The sequence below is a fragment of the Podarcis bocagei genome (assembly GCF_964188305.1).
Source record: "Podarcis bocagei genome assembly, chromosome: 14".
In the NCBI taxonomy this organism is placed as follows: domain Eukaryota; kingdom Metazoa; phylum Chordata; class Lepidosauria; order Squamata; family Lacertidae; genus Podarcis; species Podarcis bocagei.
The window spans coordinates 50,639,242-50,664,371 of NC_138139.1; the positions used below are offsets into that span (position 1 = coordinate 50,639,242).

The 25,130-nt window shown below is 48.4% G+C and overlaps 1 protein-coding gene and 1 long non-coding RNA gene across 6 annotated transcripts in view; one reads left to right on the forward strand and one right to left on the reverse strand.

Annotated features, from left to right (window-relative positions):
• The window catches only part of MPRIP (myosin phosphatase Rho interacting protein), a 159,636-nt gene extending 135,969 nt beyond the window's left edge, over positions 1–23,667 (reverse strand). The window contains exon 1 of one of the 5 annotated variants that reach the window (XM_081169328.1): positions 22,242–23,667. In XM_081169328.1, the coding sequence (XP_081025454.1) occupies positions 22,242–22,361 (120 nt within the window). In that variant the 5' untranslated portion in view covers positions 22,362–23,667. Of the gene's footprint in view, positions 1–2,151; positions 2,339–22,241 lie in introns of those variants that run through there. The other 4 variants (XM_081169327.1, XM_081169332.1, XM_081169331.1 and 1 more) reach the window with 4 other exon arrangements.
• Positions 23,668–24,420: 753 nt separating this feature from the next.
• LOC308573157 lies at positions 24,421–24,841 on the forward strand. The gene is made up of 2 exons (XR_014001974.1): positions 24,421–24,529; positions 24,636–24,841. It is a non-coding gene; the product is annotated as an uncharacterized lncRNA (long non-coding RNA).
• The last annotated feature ends 289 nt before the right edge of the window (positions 24,842–25,130 follow it).

The following is a 25,130-nucleotide window of genomic DNA, read 5'->3' on the forward strand; positions in this document are numbered from 1 at the left end:
GCAGGATTGTTTGGTCTGCTGTGCAAAGTCGCAGGGTTCAAATCCATGTAAGCTAAAAATCCAGTTTAAGCTTTTAACTTCATCTTCCCCATATTTATCCTGCCCTCACAAAAAATCTGGGGGGTGGTATAGGGTGGGGTGGGGGGTCACCCTATTCCAGGGGTTGGCAAGGTTTACCTCGCCTGGGCTAGTTCACTCCAGCGGAGATCCCTCCTTGGGCCGGATCGCGGGTGCGCGGCCGCGGTTTTCTGCGCCTGCAACTGCGCAGATGTGATTTTTTGTATCTGAGCATGCGCAGATGTGATTTCTGGCACTGCAGAAGCGAGTCCCTGCGCTGCGCTGTGCCGGTTTAGCGCAGCGCACAGTGACTCACCGAGCGGGCAGCTCGTGGGCCGGTTAAATGACCCCTGTGGGTTGCTTGTGGCCCATGGGCCTTAGGTTAGAATCATAGAATAGAATCATAGAATCATAGAGTTGGAAGAGACCACAAGGGCCATTGAGTCCAACCCCCTGCCAAGCAGGAAACACCATCAGAGCACTCCTGACATATGGTTGTCAAGCCTCTGCTTAAAGACCTCCAAAGTAGGAGACTCCACCACACTCCTTGGCAGCAAATTCCACTGTCAAACAGCTCTTACTGTCAGGAAGTTCTTCCTAATGTTTAGGTGGAATCTTCTTTCTTGTAGTTTGGATCCATTGCTCCGTGTCCGCTTCTCTGGAGCAGCAGAAAACAACCTTTCTCCCTCCTCTATGTGACATCCTTTTATATATTTGAACATGGCTATCATATCACCCCTTAACCTCCTCTTCTCCAGGCTAAACATGCCCAGCTCCCTTAGCCGTTCCTCATAAGGTTGCCTACCCCGTCCTATTCTTTCCCTTCAGGGAAGTGGGGCTGAAAGATAAAAGCCACCCACATAAAGTAGCTGGGTCCACATTCGAAACCCACGTCCCTCCTCTCCCCAAGCCCAGACCCCTGAACCCCTGCACTGAGGTACTAACACGGATGCAGAGAAAATACACAGTTCAGAATACTGCAGTTCTAAAACCAGAGGATAGTCAGTTGTGCTCACAGGTCCCAAGGCTATCTTCAAATTAAAGAAAACTTGTAGGCCACACGAGTTTTGATTGATTAAAATAATTGAGAACTGCAGTCGCAGGTCTCTTTGATCAGACGGCAGGCAGCTCTGGTTAATCAGCCCAGATTTGCAGAAAAGAGAAATAGGAGAATCAAGTCAAATAAACCTGAACAGACATGCGAATTGATGATAAAACGAGACGCTCTGGAGGAAATAAGGGGGAGAAGGAAACTCGCCACAACATTTTGAAAAAGGCACACACACACCCCTCCTGCTAAAGGAACATATCATCTAAGACAGCACCTGGAGAGTTTTTGTTTGTGTGAGCGCTAGATTCTTGAATTTTTTTTAAGTCATAGAATTGTAGAGTTGGAAGGGATCCATCTAGTCCAACCCTCTGAAATCTATTTCACCCAACATGGGGCTTGAACTCACAACCCTAAGATCAATTATCTCATGCTCTACCAACTGAGCTCTGCCCAACTGACTGAGGGCCTATTTATTATTAATTATTAATGTTTATTATTATTATTATTTTATTATTAATAATATTAAAATTTGTATAGCGCCCTTCATTTGTAGATCACAAGACAGTTCACAACAACAAACCTTCCTAATCCATTAAGCCACTTTGGGTAGTGTGAACCTACCACCTAACTAAAACTTGAAACTACAGCTTTAAACTGATTTGCCTCCTGGTTCCAAAACTATATTTCCCTCTAACGATCTGTACTGATTTCAAGAGAACAACAGGGAACAACTCCGAATTGCAGAACAACACACGGGTGCAGAGTCAGACTGGATCACAGCAAACGATCAAAGCACCCCGGAAACCCCCTGACCAATATTGTGTGATTTATTATTCCTCAGCGCAGCCCCTCCAAAGCGAGGAGAGGACATGGGAATTAATGAAGGCTCTCCCTCAAACCGATCCCTCTTTGCTTCTGGCCATGTATCCATGCTGGGTCAAACTTTCACCCCAGACATTACTGAACCACACCTCTCTAGGTTAACCATTTAAGCCCCGGCGCCCCATCCCCTGCCCAGGCAGGCCTGTGAGGCTCAGACGGACCTTGCCTTCTGCTCCCAACTCCTCAAACGCCTTCCTGGCACGAGCACTTTTTCCTCGGTTCATGGCTCTCCGCTTCCAGGTTCCTTTGGATCCTCTGCCCTCTCTCCTTTCCCTCTCGGCTGATGATGCACCTTCTTCCTCCGCGAGGCTCCTGGGATCCACACCCATCCACCCCCCCCCATGGGCACACACCCTCCTGCCTGCAATCTCCCTCCTCTGCGGCTCAAAGCGGCCTCGCCCTCTCCTGAACTCTGCACACTTACGCACCTGTCACTCCCTCCGCGCCTGCTCAGAGGAGGCTACGTCCTTCAGCTCCTTTGCAAAAACGACACCAGGCAGCTCCTCCGTCGGTGCAACGCGAGACTCTTGGCCTCAAGAGCTGTGGGCTCAAACTCCACTTTGGGCGAAAGATTCCTGCATGGCCTTTCTGCTTCCTCTGCCAACTCTACAATTCTGTGACGCCAGGAAAACATCCCTCGCCAAACCACATGGGTTAATTCCCAAGCAGGGTTAGAAACTCAGGTATATAAAGGTAAAGGGATCCCTGACTGTTAGGTCCAGTTAGGTCCCCTGACTGGGGTTGCGGCGCTCATCTCGCTTTATTGGCCGAGGAAGCTGGCGTACAGCATCCGGGTCATGTAGCCAGCAGGACTAAGCTGCTTCTGGCAAACCAGAGCAGCGCACAGAAACACCGTTTACCTTCCTGCCAGAGTGGTACCTATTTATCTACTTGCACTTTGACGTGCTTTTAAACTGCTAGGTTGGCAGGAGCAGGGACAGAGCAACGGGAGCTCACCCGATTGCGGGGATTCGAACTGCCGACCTTCTGATCGGCAAGTCCTAGGCTCTGTTGTTTAACCCACAGCGCCACCTACATCCCCGGTATATACCGTATTTTTCGCTCTATAACACGCACCAGACCATAACACGCACGTAGTTTTTAGAGGAGGAAAATCCGTAGGCATGCCACCCGTAGGCATTCCCTCCATAACACGCACAGACATTTCCCCTTACTTTCTAGGAGGAAAAAAGTGAGTGTTATGGTGCAAAAAATACGGTAAGCTAGGGGCCAAATGGCTCCGTAAACAAGGGTTGCAGTCACCAAAACGGAATGTCCAGTTGCCATTTTGGGGGCAAGACGACTCTAAAGTCTTATTTTTCAAATGATGGACTGACTATGATTGATTTAAACACCTGGCTAGTTATTGAGCTAAGTGAAGAACTCTGAGAACTAAAAAACGAAAAGTTACTTGATCCATGGAGAGTCCACGTGTATATGGGCCTATTCCGATCTCTTTTTCTTAATGGTGACATGGACCATTCATAACGTAAGAACATTCTTCACAACTGTGAGCAGGGCACTGGGAAGGGGTAAGTGAAGATAAGCAGCAACGATTCACTGCAGTCGTACCTTGGAAGTTGAACGGAATACGTTCCGGAAGTCCGTCTGACTTCCAAGACGTTCAGAAACCAAGGCACGGCTTCCGATTGGCTGCAGGAAGCTCCTGCAACCAATAAGAACCCACGGAACCCGCGTTGGACGTTCGGGTTCCAAAGAACATTCGCATACCGCAACACTCACTTCCGGGCTTGCGGCTTTCGGGAGCCAAAACATTTGATTCGCAAGGCATTCGACCTCCAAGGTACGGCAGTATAACACTGTCAGCTGCTCTTGCCCAGGCTGCACAGAAAAGGCATTTTGTTTCCTGAAATTCTGATTTTGCAGATAAAATATAACTGATAGAATTCTACAGGACAGGGTACTAGTGTGTCAAAAGAGTCTAGATTCAAGGATTCCCAGGCATGCACCTCCAGATGGCGGAGAGAGATGGCCTCTTCACCTGGTCGCAAATGGTTGAAATCCAGGTGCAAAATGCTCCTGGCGCCTGGCTAATTTCGACCACTGCTGTCGGCACCCGCTCCCCGAGTTCGCTATTAGAAGGAAGGGTTGCTGAAGCAAGAGGCCTATGCAAACAGCGGCGCAAGTTGGAGTTTTTGAGCCAGCAACTAACGAAACTCCACTCCCTGCCACTCTGCACATTCCTTCATCTTCACTCCTCTTGGCTGTTTGGGTCTGGCCTCCTCAAAGCCGGCTGGAACAGTTGCGATAGGAAACAGGCAGGGCAGGAAGCCGGCTGTCGGGTTTACATGAGGCTGTCAGAGAGCTGCCCTGACACATCCCAGGCATCTGCGAGAAATGGGTCACATCCACCCAAGGAATCAGTGAAACCTGAGACTCTCCGCCATCTCCCTGCCAAGGAAGAAGGGGACAATTTAACCTCATCATTTGCTCTCTTATTATTTAGGAACGTGCATTATCCTTCCCTGGTTTAACCTTGCGTTCACTTCCTTTTCCTTTTTGGGGGTCTATTTTTAGACTGAAGGATCCTTGGGGCAGAGACCTGTCTCCTTGTATATTGAGAAAGCCTGTTGCTTGTTGGTGGTGCTACGCACGTTCCTAACAATGCTTATTCCTCACATGTGTGCCCCATCACTCCTCCAAGGAGCGAGAAAGGGGCTCCCTCACCTCACCTCCAACTACAAGAAAGAAGATTCCACCTAAACATTAGGAAGAACTTCCTGACAGTAAGAGCTGTTCGACAGTGGAATTTGCTGCCAAGGAGTGTGGTGGAGTCTCCTACTTTGGAGGTCTTTAAGCAGAGGCTTGACAACCATATGTCAGGAGTGCTCTGATGGTGTTTCCTGCTTGGCAGGGGGTTGGACTCGATGGCCCTTGTGGTCTCTTCCAACTCTATGATTCTATGATTCTATGATTCTAAGCAACCAAGGCCTTCCTGTCAAAAGGCCTGCTGTGTGGCACTGTTGCTGTTGAAACAGCGACACAATCTAGTCATTGGACATCAAGAAGAGCTCATATTCCTAAAACACAGTGGATCTTAACCTACAGTGGATGGTAGCCAGTAGTGCCATATGCTTGCGTGTGTCTCCCATTGACGCCCCTTTGCAATCTCTACTGTGGTAGCTGTGACGTGTCTCGATGTCTAGTTTCTAGTAGGTTTGCTTTGCTTGACTCTTTATCTTCATGACGACCCTGTGAGGAAGGCTGGGCCGAGAGAGCATGACTGGCCCAATTTGGTTCCCCAATAAGGCTGACGGAAGCCGCCACCCAAAGCAACTCAGGTGTAGATTTGTACATATGCATATCAGACGCGGGTGGCGCTGTGGTCTAAACCACTGAGCCTCTTGGGCTTGCCGATCAGAAGGTCAGCGGTTCGATCTGGCTGGATCTTAATGAGTGAATACTATATCTTGCTGCAAGACAGAGAAACACAAGTTGTTGTTTTTTAATCTTCAATGTTTTCTCTCTCTTTTGCTTTCTCTATCTTTCTGTCTTTTTCTTTTCTTCTTTGTGCCTCTCTCTGTTCTGTTTTAGATTAAGTAGCTATTTTATTTCAGTGTATTATAAAAATATGCTTTTTAACTGATATGAACTTTTATATATTGTTGAATCAATATCAATATATATTTGCTGGTCTCAGCAAGCTACTGGTCCATTTAGCAGCTGCTCTCCAGGGTTGAAGCTGGGACTTACAGCATCCTAAGCATGGCCTCAGGGATGTGGGTGGCGCTGTGGGTTAAACCACAGAGCCTAGGGCTTGCTGATCAGAAGGTCGGCGGTTCGAATCCCCATGACGGGGTGAGCTCCCGTTGCTCGGTCCCTGCTCCTGCCAACCTAGCAGTTCAAAAGCACGTCAAAAGAGCAAATAGATAAATAGGTACCGCTCCGGCCAGAAGGTAAACGGCGTTTCCATGCACTGCTCTGGTTTTGCTAGAAGTGGCTTAGTCATGCTGTCCACATGACCCGGATGCTGTACGCCGGCTCCCTGGCCAATAAAGCGAGATGAGCGCTGCAATCCCAGAGTCAGTCACGACTGGACCGAATGGTCAGGGGTCCTTTACCTTTTATATGCCGTTTACCCCAGTCTTTGCTCATGCAAGGCAGCAGGTAACTGCCTCCACCTCCTGAACCACCATTTGGCTTCTAAATCCCATCAGCGGACAAAAGAAAACTTAGTTTGAGCCCACAAGGCTCAAGTCCGGCCAACTCCTGAACTATACAACATTGGCTCATAACTATACAACACTGGCTCATAATTAGATACCCATAATTAGGTATCTGGCTAGGTATCAGTAAAGCATGGGAGGAAGAAATCACCTAGATTGGTGTTGAAAACTAGAAACACTTTGTTTTATCTCAGAATAGCTCCATCCTTATTTCAGAAATCGGGATATATTGGTCTATCTCGATGATTAGCTGACGATGTATCACGATGTTGGATGCAGAAAACTGCAGGTTCAGTTCTTTGCACCTCTAGCTAAAAAGATCAGGTAGCTAAGGAAAGGTGTATTTCTCCTCCCCACCCCCAGAAAGACCTTAAAGAGCTGCCTCTAGCCCGCTGGAAGAGACCGTAATGGCCAGAGGTGGACCCCAAACTTTATACAAGTCTGCTATATATGTTCAAAAGGTTATGCCGCAAAAAAAACCTCTGACTTTTAAAAGGTGCCATCAGACTGGCGATTTTGCCTCCAAAGATCTTAGGAGTCCGTCCACCCATGAATGGCAGTTTAAGTTGTTTACGGAAAGAGAGAAACCCCATGGTTAGTTTACCCCAAGAAAACGTCTCTATGCTCACTTGGAGGCCATTCCCGGTTCACCCTAGGCGAGCGACATTTCACAGGCCTGGCCTGTCAGACGTGCCAGGGAGGTAATGTCGGTCCCTGCAGGAACTGTGCCATCATCCTGACAGATGACCCAAACGTCAGCGCTTATTTATAAACAGCTCATCACGAAGCAGAAAACTCTGGGACTCCATCATGCCGTCCCGCTCAGAATCCCTCCCGACGGAGGTTTGATCCAATGTAAGCCCCGTCTCGCTGCCTTCCCGAAATTTAAAAAACAACACCTGGCGCAGTCCCTAACCGCGATGCCAAAGGGATTAGGAAACAAGGGTATCATGAGAAAATGTTTTTTAAGAGCTCGGAGGAGGAGGAATTCGCCGGGAGCTGCGCGGCTGACCCGTCAAAACATGCTGCAGAAGTTCACATTACTCACCAGGAAAAATTCCTGGCTGGGGGGCAGAGAAGGAGCAGAAGAGTGGGAGGGAGAGGCCTGAGACTCAAGAGGGTTTCTAGCTGTGTTCCAGAGTATCCCGGGGTTCCTTCCACTTCCACGGACAAGGGGGTCCGGAATAGAAGGGGGCCATCCAGATGCTTCTTTGGAAGCCTCCAAGCAGGATTCGAACCCAGGAGCCCTCTCTCCTCCTATGGTTCCCACATCTGTCACTCAGAAGCATCACTGCCTGCGACTGTAGCCATGGACAGCCCTCCATGAATTTGCCTAATCCTCTTTTAATGCCGCCCAGGTTGGCGGTCATGGGGCAGCGAGTTCCACAGATTAACACTGCACTGCAGGAAGAGGGACTTTCTTCTGTGTGTCCCAAATCTTCCAGCTTTCCACCTTCTCCAGGACACACATCATTTTATACAATTTGCAGAAAACCAGGGCTTTTTCCCCCCCAGCCGGAACTCCGCTCCGGCAACTCTCAGGCAAGCGCCGTTGCCATTCTAAGAGGACAAGGGAGAATTTCATGGTGAGTTCCAGCACCTATTTTTTCTGGAAAAACAGCACTGCATAAGACCATACAGAAAAGTGGCATCAATTAAGCATTGTGGAAAGATGTATTCTGAATTGCCTGCGTAGGCCTGGCGGAGCAGGGTTATGGCAGAAGCTTGCTTGACATTTTGCAGAAAGTCTTCGCCCTGTTTAATCCTAATAATTACCCAAACACAGCTGGATTTTTCCAGAGTGATACCACTGGCCACCAGCTGAGGAATTTAAGCAAGTGAGGACAGTCACCCAGGGATTCTTTTCAGGAAATATTTATTTAAAACGAAACAAGAGTGGAAGCCGGCTGGGAGCATAACCGTTATTCGCCTAGAGCTGTGATCCTAGAATTCTGCACCCAGATATAAAAGGGTGTCAGGAACCGGGTCATAAGAAGGTGTTTGGAAAGAGTTGTGAGCTTGGAATGAGCAACTAAGACCAGGCCTGAAGTCGGAACCAGACCAGAAGTGAAAAATGATGTAATAATAATAATAATAATAATAATAATGAATTTTTATTTATTCCCCGCCCTCCCCGGCCAGAGCCGGACTCAGGGCGGCTAACACCAGTAAAATCACAATAAAAACATAATAGGGGAGGGGGAAAGAAACTATTTAAGATACGGATTAAAATACAATTTAAAATGCAGCCTCATTTTAATAGTAGCCCATAGTTCAAAACCATAAGGGGAGGGAAACAGAAGGGCCAGACTGAGTCCAAACTAAAGGCCAGGCAGAACAGCTCTGTCTTGCAGGCCCTGCGGAAATATGTCAAGTCCCGCAGGGCCCTAGTCTCTTGTGACAGGGCGTTCCACCAAGTCGGGGCTAGTACTGAAAAGGCCCTGGCCCTAGTTGAGACCACCTTGCGACTTGGGACCTCCAAAGTGTTGTCATTTGTGGACCTTAAGGTCCTCCGCGGGGCATACCAGGAGAGGCGGTCCCGTAGGTACTAGGACTCAGACAGACACTGCTGATCCGGGAAGGCTCAGCTGGAAACGGATGTCCTTCTATACTCAAACCTTCTTCCTCAAGAAGATACAATGCTCATTCTGGGTGAGTGGAGTCCACAGCCAGAACTGGAAAATCATTCCCCAAGAGACTGAAGTTATGGACCATGGGTAGGCAACCTAAGGCCCAGGGGCCAGATCCGGCCCAATCGTCTTCTCAATCTGGCCCACAGACAGTCTGGGAATCAGCGTGTTTTTACATGAGTAAAATGTGTCCTTTTAATTAAATTGCATCTCTGGGTTATTTGTGGGGCATAGGAATTCGTTCTCCCCCCCCCCCCGCAAAATATAGTCCGGCCCCCAACAAGAGGTCTGAGGAACAGTGGACCGGCTCCCTGCTGAAAAAGTTTGCTGACCCCTGTTACGGACGGTGGTGGGCTCCTAACAGCTTGCCTCTCCCTCCCGCCCTTCGTTCCCCTGCCTCTGGTGTCAACCTCACCCACAAAGCTGACCAAAAGGAAACCTACACCAGCTCTGACTCCAGGTAACCGCACACTAGCATGTGTGAATCAGATCTGTGCAAAGGTTCCAAGATCAAGGTCACGTGATAGTTCCTTCCTAGCAAATGTCTCAGACATCTCATAGGAAGACCATTCAACCATTCATCCCCTCCACTGAGTGGCAGCCCTATTGCCAGGGTATCAGATATGAGTCTTTCCCCAGTGATGCCGGATGTGACCCAGAGACCCTATGTCTTCAAAACATCCTTTCCACCACCAGGCAACAGCCTCTCCTAGCATGCTCAATATTTCCAAATTTGTGGCAGCCCTTTAAGGTGGGCCAGCATTATTACACCCATCCCGCAGATGGGAAAGTTGAGGCTGGGGAGAATGGCAGATTCCACAAAGCCACAGCTCTGAACTGTCACTCCAGACCTGGGCAACATGTCTCTTTTGTTGGGAAACCCATTGCATTACCTATTGTGCCATAAAAAACACCCTTTCCCAACAAAAGCGCCTTTGTAAGGACTCCGTTATGAATTGCGAAGCTTTGTTTACAGTTTGCATAGTATAATCCTCCATTTACGGTGCGGTCAAAGTTTTGTCTGCCCAGCTCTCTTTGTCTGGAAGTCCGCCGTTATTTATCCTGTGACTCACTTTTATCTCCTTCTTCCATTATCATCAAAAATGCCCTGTGAACTCAAAGTAGGATTCTTGGAAAATATTTAAATTTAGGACCCACAAGCTACTGCTTCCCACACTGACATCCTGTGCAGTGACCCCCACTCCGTGGAAGGGAGAGGATTACACACAGCCTCAACTGTGGAGCTAGTCCTCATGACAGAAGGAGGAGACTTTTATCCGTTGGAGAGGCCTGCTCACAAGCCACAGATAGGATTGGTGCCAATAGCCCAATGACGCACACATTTTTCAATTTATTGTATTATTCTTCTTATATTTATTTATGTCCCAGATGGGGGAATCAAGGCGGCTTACACAAATTAAAAACATAGATGAAATACAATGTTTTTAGCAACAGTAATCTCCCCTCCTGTAGCTTCCAGCAAATGCTATTCAGAAGCACTGATGCCTCCGACCACACATAAGCACAGAATTCACATTTTCTACATTACAACCTTTCCAGTATTTTGGAAATTTCTAACCCAGGCATCCCCAACTCGGTTCTCCAGCTGTTTTGGGACTACAATTCCCATCATCCTTGACCACTGGTCTTGTTAGCTAGGGATGATGGGAGTTGTAGTCCCAAACAGCTGGAGGGTCGAGTTTAGGGGTGCCTGTTCTAACCTGTCCAGTCCCCCAGTCTTCTAAATATAACAAGCTATGTCCAACCTCTGCAGCTCACAGACTCATAGAACTGAAGTCGAATGGGACCCCTGAGGGTCGTCTAGTCCAACCCCCTGAAATGCAGGGATCTCAAGAGATAGTTTGCTGGATGCAAAGGAAACTCCGCAACCGGAGACCCAACTCTGCTACAAAGCATCTTTCACGGAAAGAGAATCTGACCACATAAGAAGAGAGTGCTGGATCTGGCCCATGGCCAGGGCCGGATTGAGGTTTGATGAGGCCCTAAGCTACTGAAGGTAATGGGTCTCTTTATATGTCCAGCTGTCCTTTGTCAACAACAATTTGTTGCTGTTTTTGTGTTGAATATATGCTATATGGCAGACATGGCCAAACTTGGCCCTCCGGCTGTTTTGGGACTACAACTCCCATCATCCCTAGCTAACAGGGCCAGTGGTAAGGGATGATGGGAATTGTAGTCCCAAAAAACAGCTGGAGGGCCAAGTTTGGCCATGCCTGCTATATGGTAATTTATGGACCTAATAGGTATCTAAAGCCATTTGCCCATATTGCCCTGCAACCACTCCATGCAGAATGGAGGCACCCTATACAGTGGTACCTCCGTTCTGGAGCCCCGTTCGCAACCTGAAAGGAATGCAAGCCGCGTCTGTGCACGCACGGGTCGCGATTCACCGCTTCTGCGCATGACATCATTTTGTGCGTCTATGCATGCACAAGTGGTGAAACCTAGAAGTAACCCTTTCCAGTACTTCCGGGTTGCCGCGGGACGCAACCTGAAAAAACGTATCATGAAGCAAACGTAACAAGAGGTATGACTGTATATAGAAATGAGCAATCCAGTGATATTTGAGGGAGCAGGCTAGCAGGCGGGGCCCATGACTTACATCACAGGAGCCTACACAACACAAAACACTGTTGCTATGTGTAGGTTTTATTTTATCTGTTTTTTATCTCATGTTTTGGAAATGTACATCCAGGCTTTATTTCCCTTTAAATTTTTTGGGGGCCCCCAAGAGAGTGGGGCCCTAAGCTATAGCTTGTTAATAATAATAATAATAATAATAATAATAATAATAATAATAATAATAATAATAATTTATTATTTATACCCTGCCCATCTGGCTGGGCTTCCCCAGCCACTCTGGGCGGCTTCCAAAAGAATATTAAAATCAAACATTGAAAGCTTCCCTAAACAGGGCTGCCTTCAGATGTCTTCTAAAAGCCTGGTAGTTGTTGTTCTGTTTGACATCTGGTGGGAGGGCGTTCCACAGGGCGGGTGCCACTACCGAAAAGGCCCTCTGCCTGGTTCCCTGTAACTTGGCTTCTCGCAGTGAGGGAACCGCCAGAAGGCCCTCGGAGCTGGACCTCAGCGTCCGGGCAGAACAATGGGGGTGGAGACGCTCCTTCAGATATACTGGACCAAGGCCGTTTAGGGCCATTTAGCTTATATACATAAATCCGGCATGGCCCACGGCCCACCCAGTCTGATCATCTTCACTGCCCTCAGATTTCCCCATATCATTACAAGTGCAAAACTCAGAAGTGGACACAGCAACAACTTAGCATGCATGCAACACTTCCGTGCTTCACGTAAACTATTTGTGTGTGTGAATGCTTGCAGCCACCCCTCTAAGGCAGGCCAGAGCCTCTGGAGAAAGGGCCGCTGTTCAGTGGCACAACATCCACCCGCCTTACGTGCGGAAGGTCTCGGGTTCAAATCCCTGGCCTTTTCGGTGGTGTCAGGAAGATTTTGAGTACTCTTTCCATGGGGACCAGCTTTTATGCATTTAAAAAAATTCCAGCGGCACTCTTCACATTTGATGATCGGCTATTTTTAAAGCCTGCTCTGCCCTCGAGTTGTGAAACACTGGGATTTTATTGTCCTGCTACAATTTTCTCCCCGCATTTCTAACCTGTCCTGCTGCTGTTTGTTCACACACACACCCCGAGTGTTTATGAACAGAAACAGCAGGGTAAAAATTACTATCAATCATCCTCAGCCTCTTGCACCAACACAAGATTACACATCAAAGGGGGGGGGGGGAAGCACGTTCAAGTCTTCCAGCGATAATTAAAATAAACCTGTTGTGTGGCTCTTTTGAGATGGGGGAAAACGCGCCAACCAAACCAAACTGGACTACAGAATCCTATGCATTACAAAGTTGCTAGCAGACCAAAGCACGCCCGTTTCTTCCAGCTGAGCTTGCTTTGGCTTATCTTGGGCCCAGGTTAACCTGTGGCCTTCAAATTTTGCTGGGCTACAACCCCCTGACCACTAGTCATGCTGGCCAGGAGCTGGCGTGAAAGGAAATTCAACTTCTGGAGGACATCAACTTGGGGAAATTTGAAATACAGGGATGACTAAAGCCATTGAGACTCTCTTCTGTACACACACACACACACGGCACCCTACAGATCGGCATTCTTGGCCTGGGAAGATCTGAGTTCAAGTTCTGACTCAAAGTCAGGAACATGGCTTTGAACTGGTCATTTTCTCCCAGCCTAACATCCTTCAGAAGACGTTTACAAGGGTAAAATGACATAATGACACTTGGGAGCAGAAAGGCTGGTGATTGTATTATTTTAGTAGTGGTAATAGCAATAATATTTGGTGTTTTGTGTGCTTTTTGGGGTCAAAAGATTCCTGCATTGCAGGCGGCTAGACTACGTGACTCTCATGGTCCCTCCCAACTTTACAATTTATTTTTATTTATTTTATTTCATAAGATTCACACACCGCTTGATTGTAAAAAACAACAACAAAACACACACACACACACACACACACCAAACCCTCAATGTGGTTTACAAAAATAAATAAATCAGTAAAAACAGTTGAAAACAACTATTTAAAACATTGAGAAAATCAAAATCAGCGATGAACTGAGAACATTAAAACATACATCAACATTCTACATTTCTAGAATCATAGGACTGTAGAGTTGGAAGGAACCACGGCGATCATCTAGTCCAACCCCCCAGGAATATTTCACCCACCATGGGGCTCGAACCCACAACCCTGAGATTAAGAGTCTTGCCTAAACGAAAATGTTTTCAGCTGGCACTGAAGAGAGTGCAGCGAAGGCACCTGATGTCAACAGGTAGGGAGTTCCAAAGTGTAGCTGCTGCCACACTACAAAAGATTGATGTCTTGCAAACACGAAACAAGTATAAAGTGGCACAGGGCCACCTCTGCAGATCAAAGAAGACAAGCAGGCATATATGGGGCAAAGTGATCTTGCAGGTAAACTGTTCAAAGCTTTACAGCGGAGGCTCAGGTTGCAAACGTGATCCGTGCAGAATGCACGTTCACAACCCGCAGCGCTGCGTCTGCACATGTGTGGGTTGCAATTCGGTGCTTCTGCGCATGTGCAAAGCGCGATTCAGTGCTTCTGCACATGCGCGGCCGCCAAAAACCTGGAAGTAACCCGTTCTGGTACTTCCCGGTTTTGGTGGTCCACAACCCGAAAAAACGCAACCTGAAGCGACTGTAACCTGAGGTATGGCTGTATATGCTAATACTAACACCTTGAGCTTGGCTGGACAGCAAATCAGCAACCAGGGTAGGTCTCCTGGGTTTCTTACGGGGCTTCCTTTCCTTGCAGCAAAAGCATATTTTAAGGAAACGGAGAAGAAAAAAGCCTTATCAAGTTCTGTGGTCTCAGGCTACAGGAAATACAGAGTGTGTGATTTAGCAAAGCCCAACCCTTGGGGCTCAATCTGATCTGACCGCTAACTCTTTGAACACATCAAAGGCTGTTGCGTTTCAAATTGTATGCAAATGCTGCCGATCCTCTTTTGCAAAAAAACACCCAAACACAAGGAGCTCGCATTGCAGCGGCACTACTTTTCTGGCAGGATCCGACCTTGCAGGAAAGGGCGCCACAACACATCTGGAAGCTTGCCACACGCTGGTGCTTCCTCCAGAATTCGAGGAGCATAAGCAAATCTCTCCCATAATGCTTTTCCTCCTGGCACCCAAGAATGGAGCTCGCCAGATCGCTGGCCCAGCAAGAACACGCCACCGTTCCCCAACCTGGTGCCCGCGATATGCCTGTGTTGCCAATGTATGGGGCCTCCCAATGTCCTTGGGCTCCCAACTTCCATCAGCGCCAGGCCATACGGACCACAGCCAGGGATGGGGAATTATTATGGGATAAGTAAAAATAGAAATTGTCTGCAATTATTATACAGATCACAGAATCTGGAACTAGGTAAACCATTGCAATCACAGAGCAGTTAAGAAAAATATGGGACACTATATTGCTGATTGAACCAACTTGTGTTTCTGGAAGCCATTTAAGACGACGAACAGATAGTCTGGGAAAATGGTCTTTGTTTATTAATTTTTCAGATAACAAATTTCAAGATGAAATCAAGCCTGGAGGTTTTTCTCCCTACGCTGCGACATTAATTTAGGTTTTTATTTCTCTTTCCTTATCAAAACATTTTTATATTTGTGGCTTTCAGTAGAGCTTAAACTCGTATTTGTAAATGCTTACACTTCTTTGAAGTGTATAATAGCCCCTTTTTTTGTACAAACAAGTATTTAAGGGGGAAAAGTTTTATTCAACCGCGTGTTGTGTTTTTAATCCTTCTGAATGGTTTATGCTTTTTAATTATAGTAATATGCTCCAGGGGCCCTGTAACGAAGGACATAAAATTACATGTATCTTCCTATATGCATAAAAATGGAAGGCTGTCATCGCACAGCCCCCATTGGAGGATGAGCAGTGTTGCATCACAATCCTGGATTTGCATGAAGTCGGGATAGGGGTTGGTGCGCTGCACAACCTCAGTGGCTGTGGCATGGAAGTGGGTTAATGGCAGGGAGGTTAGAGAGTGGAGCAAGCCCAGACGCAAACCCTAGTAAATAAATAAAAGTGCTGATTAAGTCATGACAGTGCAATTTGCAACTCACCAATCACACACCCCTCTGCTTAAAGGCGGGACTCACAAACCTCCTATACAGTGGTACCTTAGTTCTCAAACTTAATCTGTTCCAAAACCAAAGCGTTCCAAAACCAAGGTGCGCTTTCCCATAGAAAGTAATGCAAAATGGATTAATCCGTTCCAGACTTTGAAAAACAACCCCCAAAACAGCAATTTAACATGAATTTTACTATCTAACGAGACCATTGTTCCATTTAATGAAAGCAATTAACAATGTACTGCAGTCACACAATCAATCAATCAGTAGCTGAACTGGGTTCCACACAGTCACAAAAACGCAGAATGAATACAAAAACAGACAGGCCTCAGGGTAACACTCAAATGGGAAGCGTAACACTCAAAACGGAGCACGTTCGGCTTCCAAAAAATGTTCACAAACCGGAACACTTACTTCCGGGTTTGCAGTGTTTGGGTTCCAAGTTGTTTGAGTACCAAGGCATTTGGTGGTGGGATGACAACAAGTGGTCAGAGGGAGAAGAATGGGAAGAGGAGGTGTTGGAAGCTGAAGAGCGAACAGGGCTTAGTGAGCGGGAGGAGTCTGTGGCAGAGAGCAGTCCAGACTCAGAGGCAGAAGCTGAAGATGGAGAGGAAAGAGGCCAAGAGGCAAAGAGGAGTCTGGATGGTGAAGAGGTATGGGTGTCTCCCCTCCAAGTGACAAGCTCCCCTCCCCACTTGTCTCCCAAAACCAGAAGAGGCATGAAAAGGGCTGTGGAGGAGTTAGCTTCATGCAAGCGCAATCTCAGATTGCTTGGGGGAAACCCTGAAGAGGAAGGGACTTAGGCAGCTGTGAGGAGGCAGAGACTTTCTGCAAATGCTTCAGGAGGGGCAATGCCTTTTGGAGATGAGTTGCTGCGCTCATTAGTCCTGACCCTCGTGTCAATCCTGTTTCTGCTAACAAAGAGTTAACTCTATCTTGCTCTGTGTGATTTACTGCTGACTTGCTCCCGTCACCATGTGATCCGACCCCCTCCAAACACCCCTGCTTCCATCAGACAACATAGATGTCCGACTGGTAGCTCAATTCTTCAAATAAGCAGGTGAGAGGCAGGGTTTAGTCCAGGGGTCAGCAAGGTTTATCTTGCCTGGGCAGGATTGGTCCCGCAGAGATCCCTCCATGGGCCAGATCACGCGGGTGCCTGAGTGTGCCCACCTGCAATTTTTGGCGTCTGCGCAGACGCGATTTCTGGCACTGCGGAAGCGAGTTCCCGCACCACGCTGCACCGGTTTTGCACAGCGGGCGGCTTGGTTTGGGGGCGGCTCGTGGGCCAGTCAAACGACCTCCGTGGGCTGCTTCCGGCCCATGGGCCTTAGGTTGCTGACCCCTGGTTTAGTCAAAGAAGCAAAGGAGCAAAATGTAAAAAACTGACGATCAGGCAAAACCCCCAGACGGTTTACCATCATGCCACAAGCAGACTGCATTTGACCTGGCAGGTCACAAAATCTCTACTTGCCAAGTCCAGAGATGAGTATACTTCAAACTTGCGGAATCCCCACATGTTTCGTTTTGAGATATTTTTTTCTCCCTATTTCATCCACCATCCAGAGCCCGGGGCAAACAAGAATTTCTGGTCACACACCCACATCACAAATTTAAAGCACATGACTCCCCACCAAGTATTGTGAGAACTGTAGTTTCTTAAGGGTTCTGGGAATTGTAGCTCTGTGCAGGTAAACTGCAGGGTTCTTTTTTGGGGAGGGAGGGGAGCCGTGCTTTTAAATGCATGGTTTGGAGGTGAAGTCTGGGTAGAGAGCCGCAAATTTAAGGGGGAGAATTTTAAGATTAACCACATGCTCAATCAAAGCATTTGTCTGCAGGATCCGAACTGGGTCTGCAAGCCTTTTGGAGCCGTCAGAGGGTTGGGAGACCAGGATTCAAATCCCTTCTTGGCCACGAAGCTCGTGGGTGACCTGGGGGGGGGGCAGTCACTGTGTCTCTCAGCATACTCTGCCTTGCAGGGTTGTTTGTAAGGATAACATGGGGAGAACTATGTGTACCACCCTGAACTTCTTGGAGAAAAGGGCACGATATAAAAGCAATCAAAAACACACCTAGGGTTAGACGAAAAGGTTCCTTCAACCTCCTACTAGTGGAAAGACTCACGATCAGAGGAAGAGAGATTCAGCTTTCGCTCCTAGTTTTCTCCTAAGCATTGCAGGGGGCTGGACTAGATGACCCTCAGGACCCCTTTCCAACTCTATGATTCTGTGATTTCAGCAGCTCAACTGTAGAGGTTAAGATATGGTTACCAGATTTTTTTCAATGAATCTGGGGATTTTTAAATTATTATTTTTTTGAAGCTGAGTAGCAAGAGGGAGTCAGCAGTGGGGATGGTGAGGCAAAAGACCCTGGGCCCCAGCACACATGCATGTTGCATAAAGGTGCAAAGCCCTTCTTTCGCACCCTGTGAAACAAATGCACAGTTTTTAAAAAACAGGGCAATGGCTGCCCTCCCACGACTCCCGAGCCTCCCCTGATCAGTCAGAACAAAGGGGGAAGGGGGCAGGAGATCAGGGGAGGCTCGGGAGTCGTGGGCAGGTGGCATGCTGGTGCCCAATTTTTAAAAAACTCTGCGCATTTATGTTTCACAGGGTGCGAAAGAAGGGCTTTGCACCTTGCCCACAGAGAAACACCACACCTTGTACCCCTCCTGGGCAACGCCTGCCCGCCCACAACTCCCAAGCCTCCCCCATCAGTCAAAACAAAGGGGGCAGGGGGCAGGAGATCTGTACCACCGGACGTCCCCGGTTCCCCCTTGGCAGTGGCAGTCAGCAGCCCGGAGCCAACTGCACTACCAGGCTGGCTCCAGGGACAGATTTGCAAATCTGGGGACTGTCCCCGGGAACCAGGGACGTCTGGTAACCCTGGGTTAAGGCCCTTTCAGCTGTTGCTATGGTTAAACAACCAAGGTTCAGAAACACCTGCCCACCTACTGCAACCCACACAGAGATTATGCAATGGAATATGCAAGAGAATTCTCAACCCATTTAATGCAGGAAGGCAAGCAAGCAGCACCTCCTTGCTGTAGAGTTGAGCTTACAACCAGTGAGGAGCACGTTGTCTGTAGCCTCTGACCAGGGAAGGGATAACCTGCCCTGCCGCACAGCCAGATATTTCTAGGGATCAGCTCCCAATTTGGTAGCAGGAGAAACATGCCCTGCAGATTGACAAAGGGGAACAGGGAGGCCCATGGTCATCAGAAGGAGCCACCCACAGTCAGTGCCAACTTACAAAAGTGAAATCAGGGCAGGAAAAAGCAGAATGAACTCTGTGCTAAATTGCTCCCAAACCATCATTTCCTGATCTTTTATGTGGGCCACTTGGAATTTTTAAAGCAATTCTGTATTCAGGTTCGTAGGGAATGGCCTCAGTAGACAGAACCAAGATAGAATCCAGTGGCGTAGCGTGGGGGGTGCAGGGGGGGCCGGCCGCACCGGGCGCAACATCTGGGGGTTAGGGTTAGGGGCGCAAATCCACGGGTTAGGGGTGCAAATCCACGGGTTAGGGGGCACAAATTACTTTCCTTGCCCCGGGTGCTGACAACCCACGCTACGCCACTGATAGAATCACAGACTTGTAGAATTGGAAGGAACCGCGAGGGCCATCTAGTCTGACCCCATGTAGTGCAGGAATCTTTTGCGCAACGAGGGGCTTGAACCCACGACCCGAGATTAAGAGCATCGTGCTCTGCCAACTGAGCTATCCCATCTGTTCCAGCCTTCTTTTTCCACCCAGATGCCCCTAGGAAACTCAGCCACCAAAGCTTTCTTCCCAGCGCATGGCATTCACACATAACAGCCTCCTCGAAAAACGGGAGGCTCCGTTTTGCTTATTCAGTCCCAAGCTGGGAAACCTGTGGTCTTCGAGATGCTGCAGAGCTCCAGCTTCCACCAGGCCTGACCATCGGGCCTATGCTGGCTGGGGCTGATGGAAGTCGGTAGCCCCAGTGCAACTGGAAGGCACTGGGTCCCATTCCCCACGCAGGAAGAAAGGGGCGGCTGCTTTGGCACCCTGTTTGTGGGGATCCCAGAGGCACCTGGACCTGCTGATATTGCAGCTAACTGTGGCATCAGACTACAGGATGAACATTGTCCTGATTCAAAACAAGGTAGCATGGTAAATTACGATGCATTAGGTGGGTGTGTTTTCCCCCAAACCAAACCAAACCAAACCCTTGTCCTGTAATCATCAGCAAAACGAAACAGGCACTGAACGCAACAGAAAGAAACCAGCTGGGTCCCTAAGGAGCTCTCAGTTGAGCGAAGCGCATTCACAAAAATGCAGAAACTGTTTTTTTAAAAAAACCATCCAGAAAAACACAAAAACGGCCTACTTTTCACACTCGACAGATGATGTTGAGGTGGCTCACTTATGTCAGGGCTGTACCACTTCAGAATCGGCGGTGGGGGGGGTCGGTTCACACGCTTGAATGCTCCCCCCCCCCGATATATATAAACCTGTACCAAACGCAGCAGTTTAAAGGGCACTTGGCACTCACCAACACGCCCCCCCCCAGGGTGCACAGCTGCCCATGGAGGCTTTTACTCGGTACCCGCAGGGCCACCCACCCAGCCTTGCTGAAATGAGGCAGGAAAGAAGCATTCCATTGTAGTCAACACACTAGAGCAGAACGTGTGCTTGGCTGGCGCGTGGGAAGGGCTGGCATGACAGGTGTGCAAACACACCCACCGGACCCAACAGATTGGTGCGTGTGCACATGCACATCAATCTTCTTATTCTATGTACATTACTTTTGGGGGTGTGGTTTTTCAATTGAGAGGTGCACAGGGATGCCTTCAACCACGCGGCAGGCCCCCAACCCAAAATTCAAAGGGGTGCAGTTCCAGAAACCGCCCTGAGACCTGCAGCTACAGGGCAGCATGCAAATTTAATTAACTGTCATCGTCATCATCATCTCACCTGAGCGACCCAGGCCAGGGTTGCTACCTTACCAAGCAACCTTAAGAAGTAAGCAGGGTATGTGTGTATTTATTTACTGAACACATCCATATCCCAACTTCTTCCCCACTGACTGGCTTCTGAGGTCACCCAGGGAGCTTCATGCCCGACTGGGGATTCGAACCCAGGTCTCTTGCAGGTCCTAGTCTAGTCTAACCACTACACCACACTGCCTCTCAAGGAACTTAAGCAGGCAGGTTGTTTAAATCCTGCCTTTAAAAAATTGCTCCTGTTTGATTCCCCACCCTCCTCTGTCTTATGCTGGATCTAATGTGTTTATTGTCATGAGGTGCTTTCGAGTTACACTTTGTTTACAAAAAAAAGGCGACAAATAAGTTTGATATAAATATATAAGTAAAACTCCCTCCCTTGAACAAGAGAGTGAAACGATACCCCTTTTCAGCAAAACAAATGCAGAGTTATTTATCTGTCGGGCTTTTTTCTGTGGTTTTTTTTTTTTAATGGATGGAGAGAGAGAAATTAGCCACATCACAAATTTGCTCCATGATTCACACTAAACAGCAAGGAGGAGAGAAAAGCAGAACTTGCAAGGAACCAGAAAGCAGCTGCTTTGCTTGAAGCACCGCTTGCCAAACCCTGAAGCCCTCCAGGCTTTGTGCAAACACTTCTGATCAGTTATGCACTTGTACAATGTTGCTCAGAGAAATACATTTTTTCCATATTAGCTTCCAGATTACATTATCTCTCTCTCTCTGTGTGTGTGTGTGTGCCCCCTCCCCCTCCCAGCTCTGCAATATGACTGATCTCATTTCCATAATAGGATTGTAACCATGGATGTCAGAAGTAGTGTGGAATGAGGAGGGGAAGGGTGGGAACAGAAGCAAGGGATTGTTTGATCATCAGCCCAGGGAGGGATGTGCTTCACCCGCCCCCCTCCCGCCACTATGTACGGGGTGCATATACAGAAAATTGTGTTTATCAGCAGCAGCAGCCTGAACAGGAGGAGCGTGTGGTTTAAAGACATGCTTCTGCACCGCACTTGAATTCAATGGTCCCAGATTCTGCCATTTACAACTACACGACTTTAAAAAAAATATTGAAGGGCAAATTTACAAAGGGTTCACCTAAAAAATAAATAGCCTCTCCCAGACGCCCGGCTCAGCCTGCCTTTGATATGGTGGAGACAAGCTTTCGGAAACTTCCCTCTTTGGCATTTTAAGGTTCTAGCCCTCAAGGTGGCAGGGAGAGAAATGCTTGCAGCAAGAGCTGGTGTCCTGGTTAGCAATCCAGAGGCCTTGCAATCCGGATGGGTGGCGCATAGATGTTAAAATTCCCTCCTGCAGGCTAACAATTCCAGCCAGAAAGATTAATAGATTAGGAAGAGAAGAGAAACCCGTTTTGATTCCACTCCCCCAAAATAATAATAAAAAATCTCTCTTTTTTTTACATAAATGATTCAGAAAGTGTTGACATCACAAAGTGGTTCTGTTGTGCGTGTGTCACGGTTATGAGGTCACACTTCTGGTCAAAGTCAAAAGGGGAGGAAAGAACAGAGAGATACATTCTTTTCCTGTTTGCAAAAGAATAAAGCAACTGTGGCCAGTGGCCTTTTCAAATTACATCCTCCCTCTTCCACTACTTCAGTATTATAAACAGGCAGGCAGGCAAGGCCTGTTCTACTGCTGTCGTTTAACAATGTGTGCAGCAGCAGCAGCAGCCGCGCTCAGTAGGAGCCACCTTCAAGTACAGGAATAACTGCAAATATTGCGCTTAGAATCCTCCACCCCCTGACACCAAAACGCCCTCTCTCAACCCACGTCTCACCTGGTTCAAATCTTCATCGTTGAGCAAGTGCGACTCGCGAGGCTTAAAACAATTCTGGCATTTGCTCTTGTTAAAAATGTTAGCTTGAAATTTCCTGCAGGGATTATCTTTAGCAGACATGGCGTTGTCTACCCAGGGAAGAAAGGAAAACAGGAGGGCGAGAACGAGGCCAGAAATCAGAGCTTCTCCTTTCCCAACTTTCGTCCACTATTTTAAAAGAGGAATAAAGGGGAGGGACCCCAAAACACACAATGTGCAAGCTTCGTTCTCCTTTGTATAAATATTTCTCTACGTATAAAAAACAGGATCCTTTTAAAATCCAAGAGTGGAAACTGACCAGGGCCAAATCCCTTTCATCTGCCTGCTAGGCCACAAACACCTCCTCGCGAGCAATCCGGAGCAACAGAGAAACTGGCTTGCAAGAACATCCCGATTTTATTTATTTTTTCGCCAGAGGCAAACGAAACAAAAAACAAAACAAAAAACTGGCGTGGAGGAAATGGGAAGAAGAGGAAAAATTATGTGGCCCCGGAGCAGGCAAGATAAAGCAGATCGGGGCTTGCAAACCAAACAGCTCCCCAAATCTGGATCTCTGAGGCTCCAGGAGGTTGCCAGAAAAAGAGGGAGCGAGAGAGAAAAGCGGATGGAGGAGAAAAAAAGAAAATCCCAGCTGTCAGGGCAGGTCGGCCTTCGACGGAGCAGAAAGTGGGCAGATCCCGGAGGAGAGGAGCGAGGAGCAGCGGTGCGCTTTCGAAGGAGGGATGCGGAGAGCTTTGCGCGCAGACTTGCTCCTTTCCTGGTCGGCGTCCTCAGGCGCAATTTCCGCGCAGGATCCCGAAGCGCGCTTGCAAAGGGCCGGCCGCCGTTTCCAGAGGGGATCCATGTTGCTGCTGCCGCCGCCGCTTCATCCCCACCGCCCGGAGGAGGAATTAATCCAGAGGGATAAATCCAGAATGTAATGTGATTTCTCCCCCTTTTAAGTTAGCCTTTGCCAAAAAAAAAACCAAACCCCGAAACAGCAGCTGAGCCCAGGAAAAAAGAGCGAGACGAGGAGGGCGCCCGTCTCCCTCGCCAAATAATCCAACTTCTCCCCAACGCCGGGAGGCGGCGGAGCAACGGGGGAGGGGGCAAGCCTGCCGGGCCTCAGCACCAATCCGGAACGGAGCCCGGTCCTCCCGGCGCCTTGCAAAAGGCCTTCTCGCCGCTCCAGCCGCCACCGCCTCCTCCCGCTCTCGGGCTGCCCATCCAAGGAGGAGGGAGGGAAGGAAGGAAGGAGGGGGGGAAGGAAACGCCTGGATTCCTCTCGCCCCTTTCTTCTCCTGTATTCTTCTTCTGCTGCTGCTGCTTTATGGCTTGCAGGGGGGCATTTTGCATGCAAAAGCCACCCAGCCCCCGCGCTCTCTCGTCTCTCTTTCCCCCAGCTTTTTTCCCCCTTTCCCCCTCTTTGCACCAAATGTTTGCAAGCAAAAAAAAAAAAAAAAAGAGGAATTTAAAGGGGGCGGGGAGCGGGGGAGGGAATCCTCACGCGCTCTCCGGGTTTAGGGGGAGGGGGCACTCCTACTCCTCCTCCTCTTCCCATTTAATTGACGTGGAGGGATATCCAATGGCAGGCGGCGAGTGAATGTTAACAAAAGGAGACGCTGCCCAATCCAGAGAGAGGAAAGGGACGGGAGGGGTGTTTGGTGCGCAATGTGCAAAATGCATGCGACCCAAAAGCGGAGATGGGGGTGGGATTGGAGGCCGGGCTGTTTCCTCCCCACCCCACTCCTTTAAATCAGGTTTGGTGGACGCGTGCGTTTGGCACCGGTGGTGGATTGATTTGCACTTCCCGGACGCCGGTCCTTCCCCCGCCCTCCCCCATGAAAAAGCAGCGGCATGATTTGGAGATTGAAAGCCCTTTTTTGCAAAGGAAAAGGGCCTCCTTCGTTGTTCCTTTCCTCTTGCAAACGGCGGTTTCTTCCTCCGCAGTGAAATCGGGAAAGCCGTCGGCGTTTGCAAAGCGCGCTTCTGGCGCGCACCTTTGCGCAAACGCCACGCTGCCTGGTTTCACTGCTCAGTCTCGCCCGAACCGCCCGTTGTTTCAAAGCAAATAAAAAGTAGCGCAGTTGTTTGGCAGGAAGACCGCTGGAGTTCAAGGCCGCTCGCATCCCGAGGAAGCACGGATGCGTGGTTTGCACGTCGGAAAGTGCCACGGAGGACGAAGCGCGCCCGGCATCTGCGGGGAAGGGTGGCTCTTTCGTCACGGCTTCGCCCCAGGCGCCCTTGGCGAAATAATCCCCGCTGTACAGGTAGATGCCTGGAAGAAAGGAAGGAGAAACAGAAGTATCACAGTTCCCTGTGCTTGTGTCACGTGCTGAATAATAATAAATAACAATAATACCCTTTTTTCACCAGCAGGTCCCCCAGTCCGGTTATACTACAGCAATTTCAAACTTACAAAAACAGTTATTACATTGACAAGACAAAGGTGTGTCACTTGGTTGGAGAGGCAAATGGATGCTCTGGCTTTGTATAAAATTATCCCGAGTTTTCTCTGGAAGAAGAAATTTCATGCTGCTTAAATGTAAGGGGTATGCATATAAATGATTTTTTAAAAACAACAACCCAGAAATGATTGGAAGCGTTGGCTTCTTTGCAAGCTGGAAAAATATTAGTTCTGAATTAAGAAGTGTTCAAACGTTTGTATTGTTATTTATCAAGTGCAGCGTTAACCAAGAGATGGGGAAATGTCCTAATAATGCTGATTAAAAAATGTGTTCTCTCTCCTTGGATGTTATCTGCAATACTTGCTTATGCAGAAGTCAATGCCACCAAGAAAAGCGTTTATGGACTTGGAACATTTTAGGGAACCGTTCTGTACCAAGTCCATCCAGTTCAGTAGCCCTACAG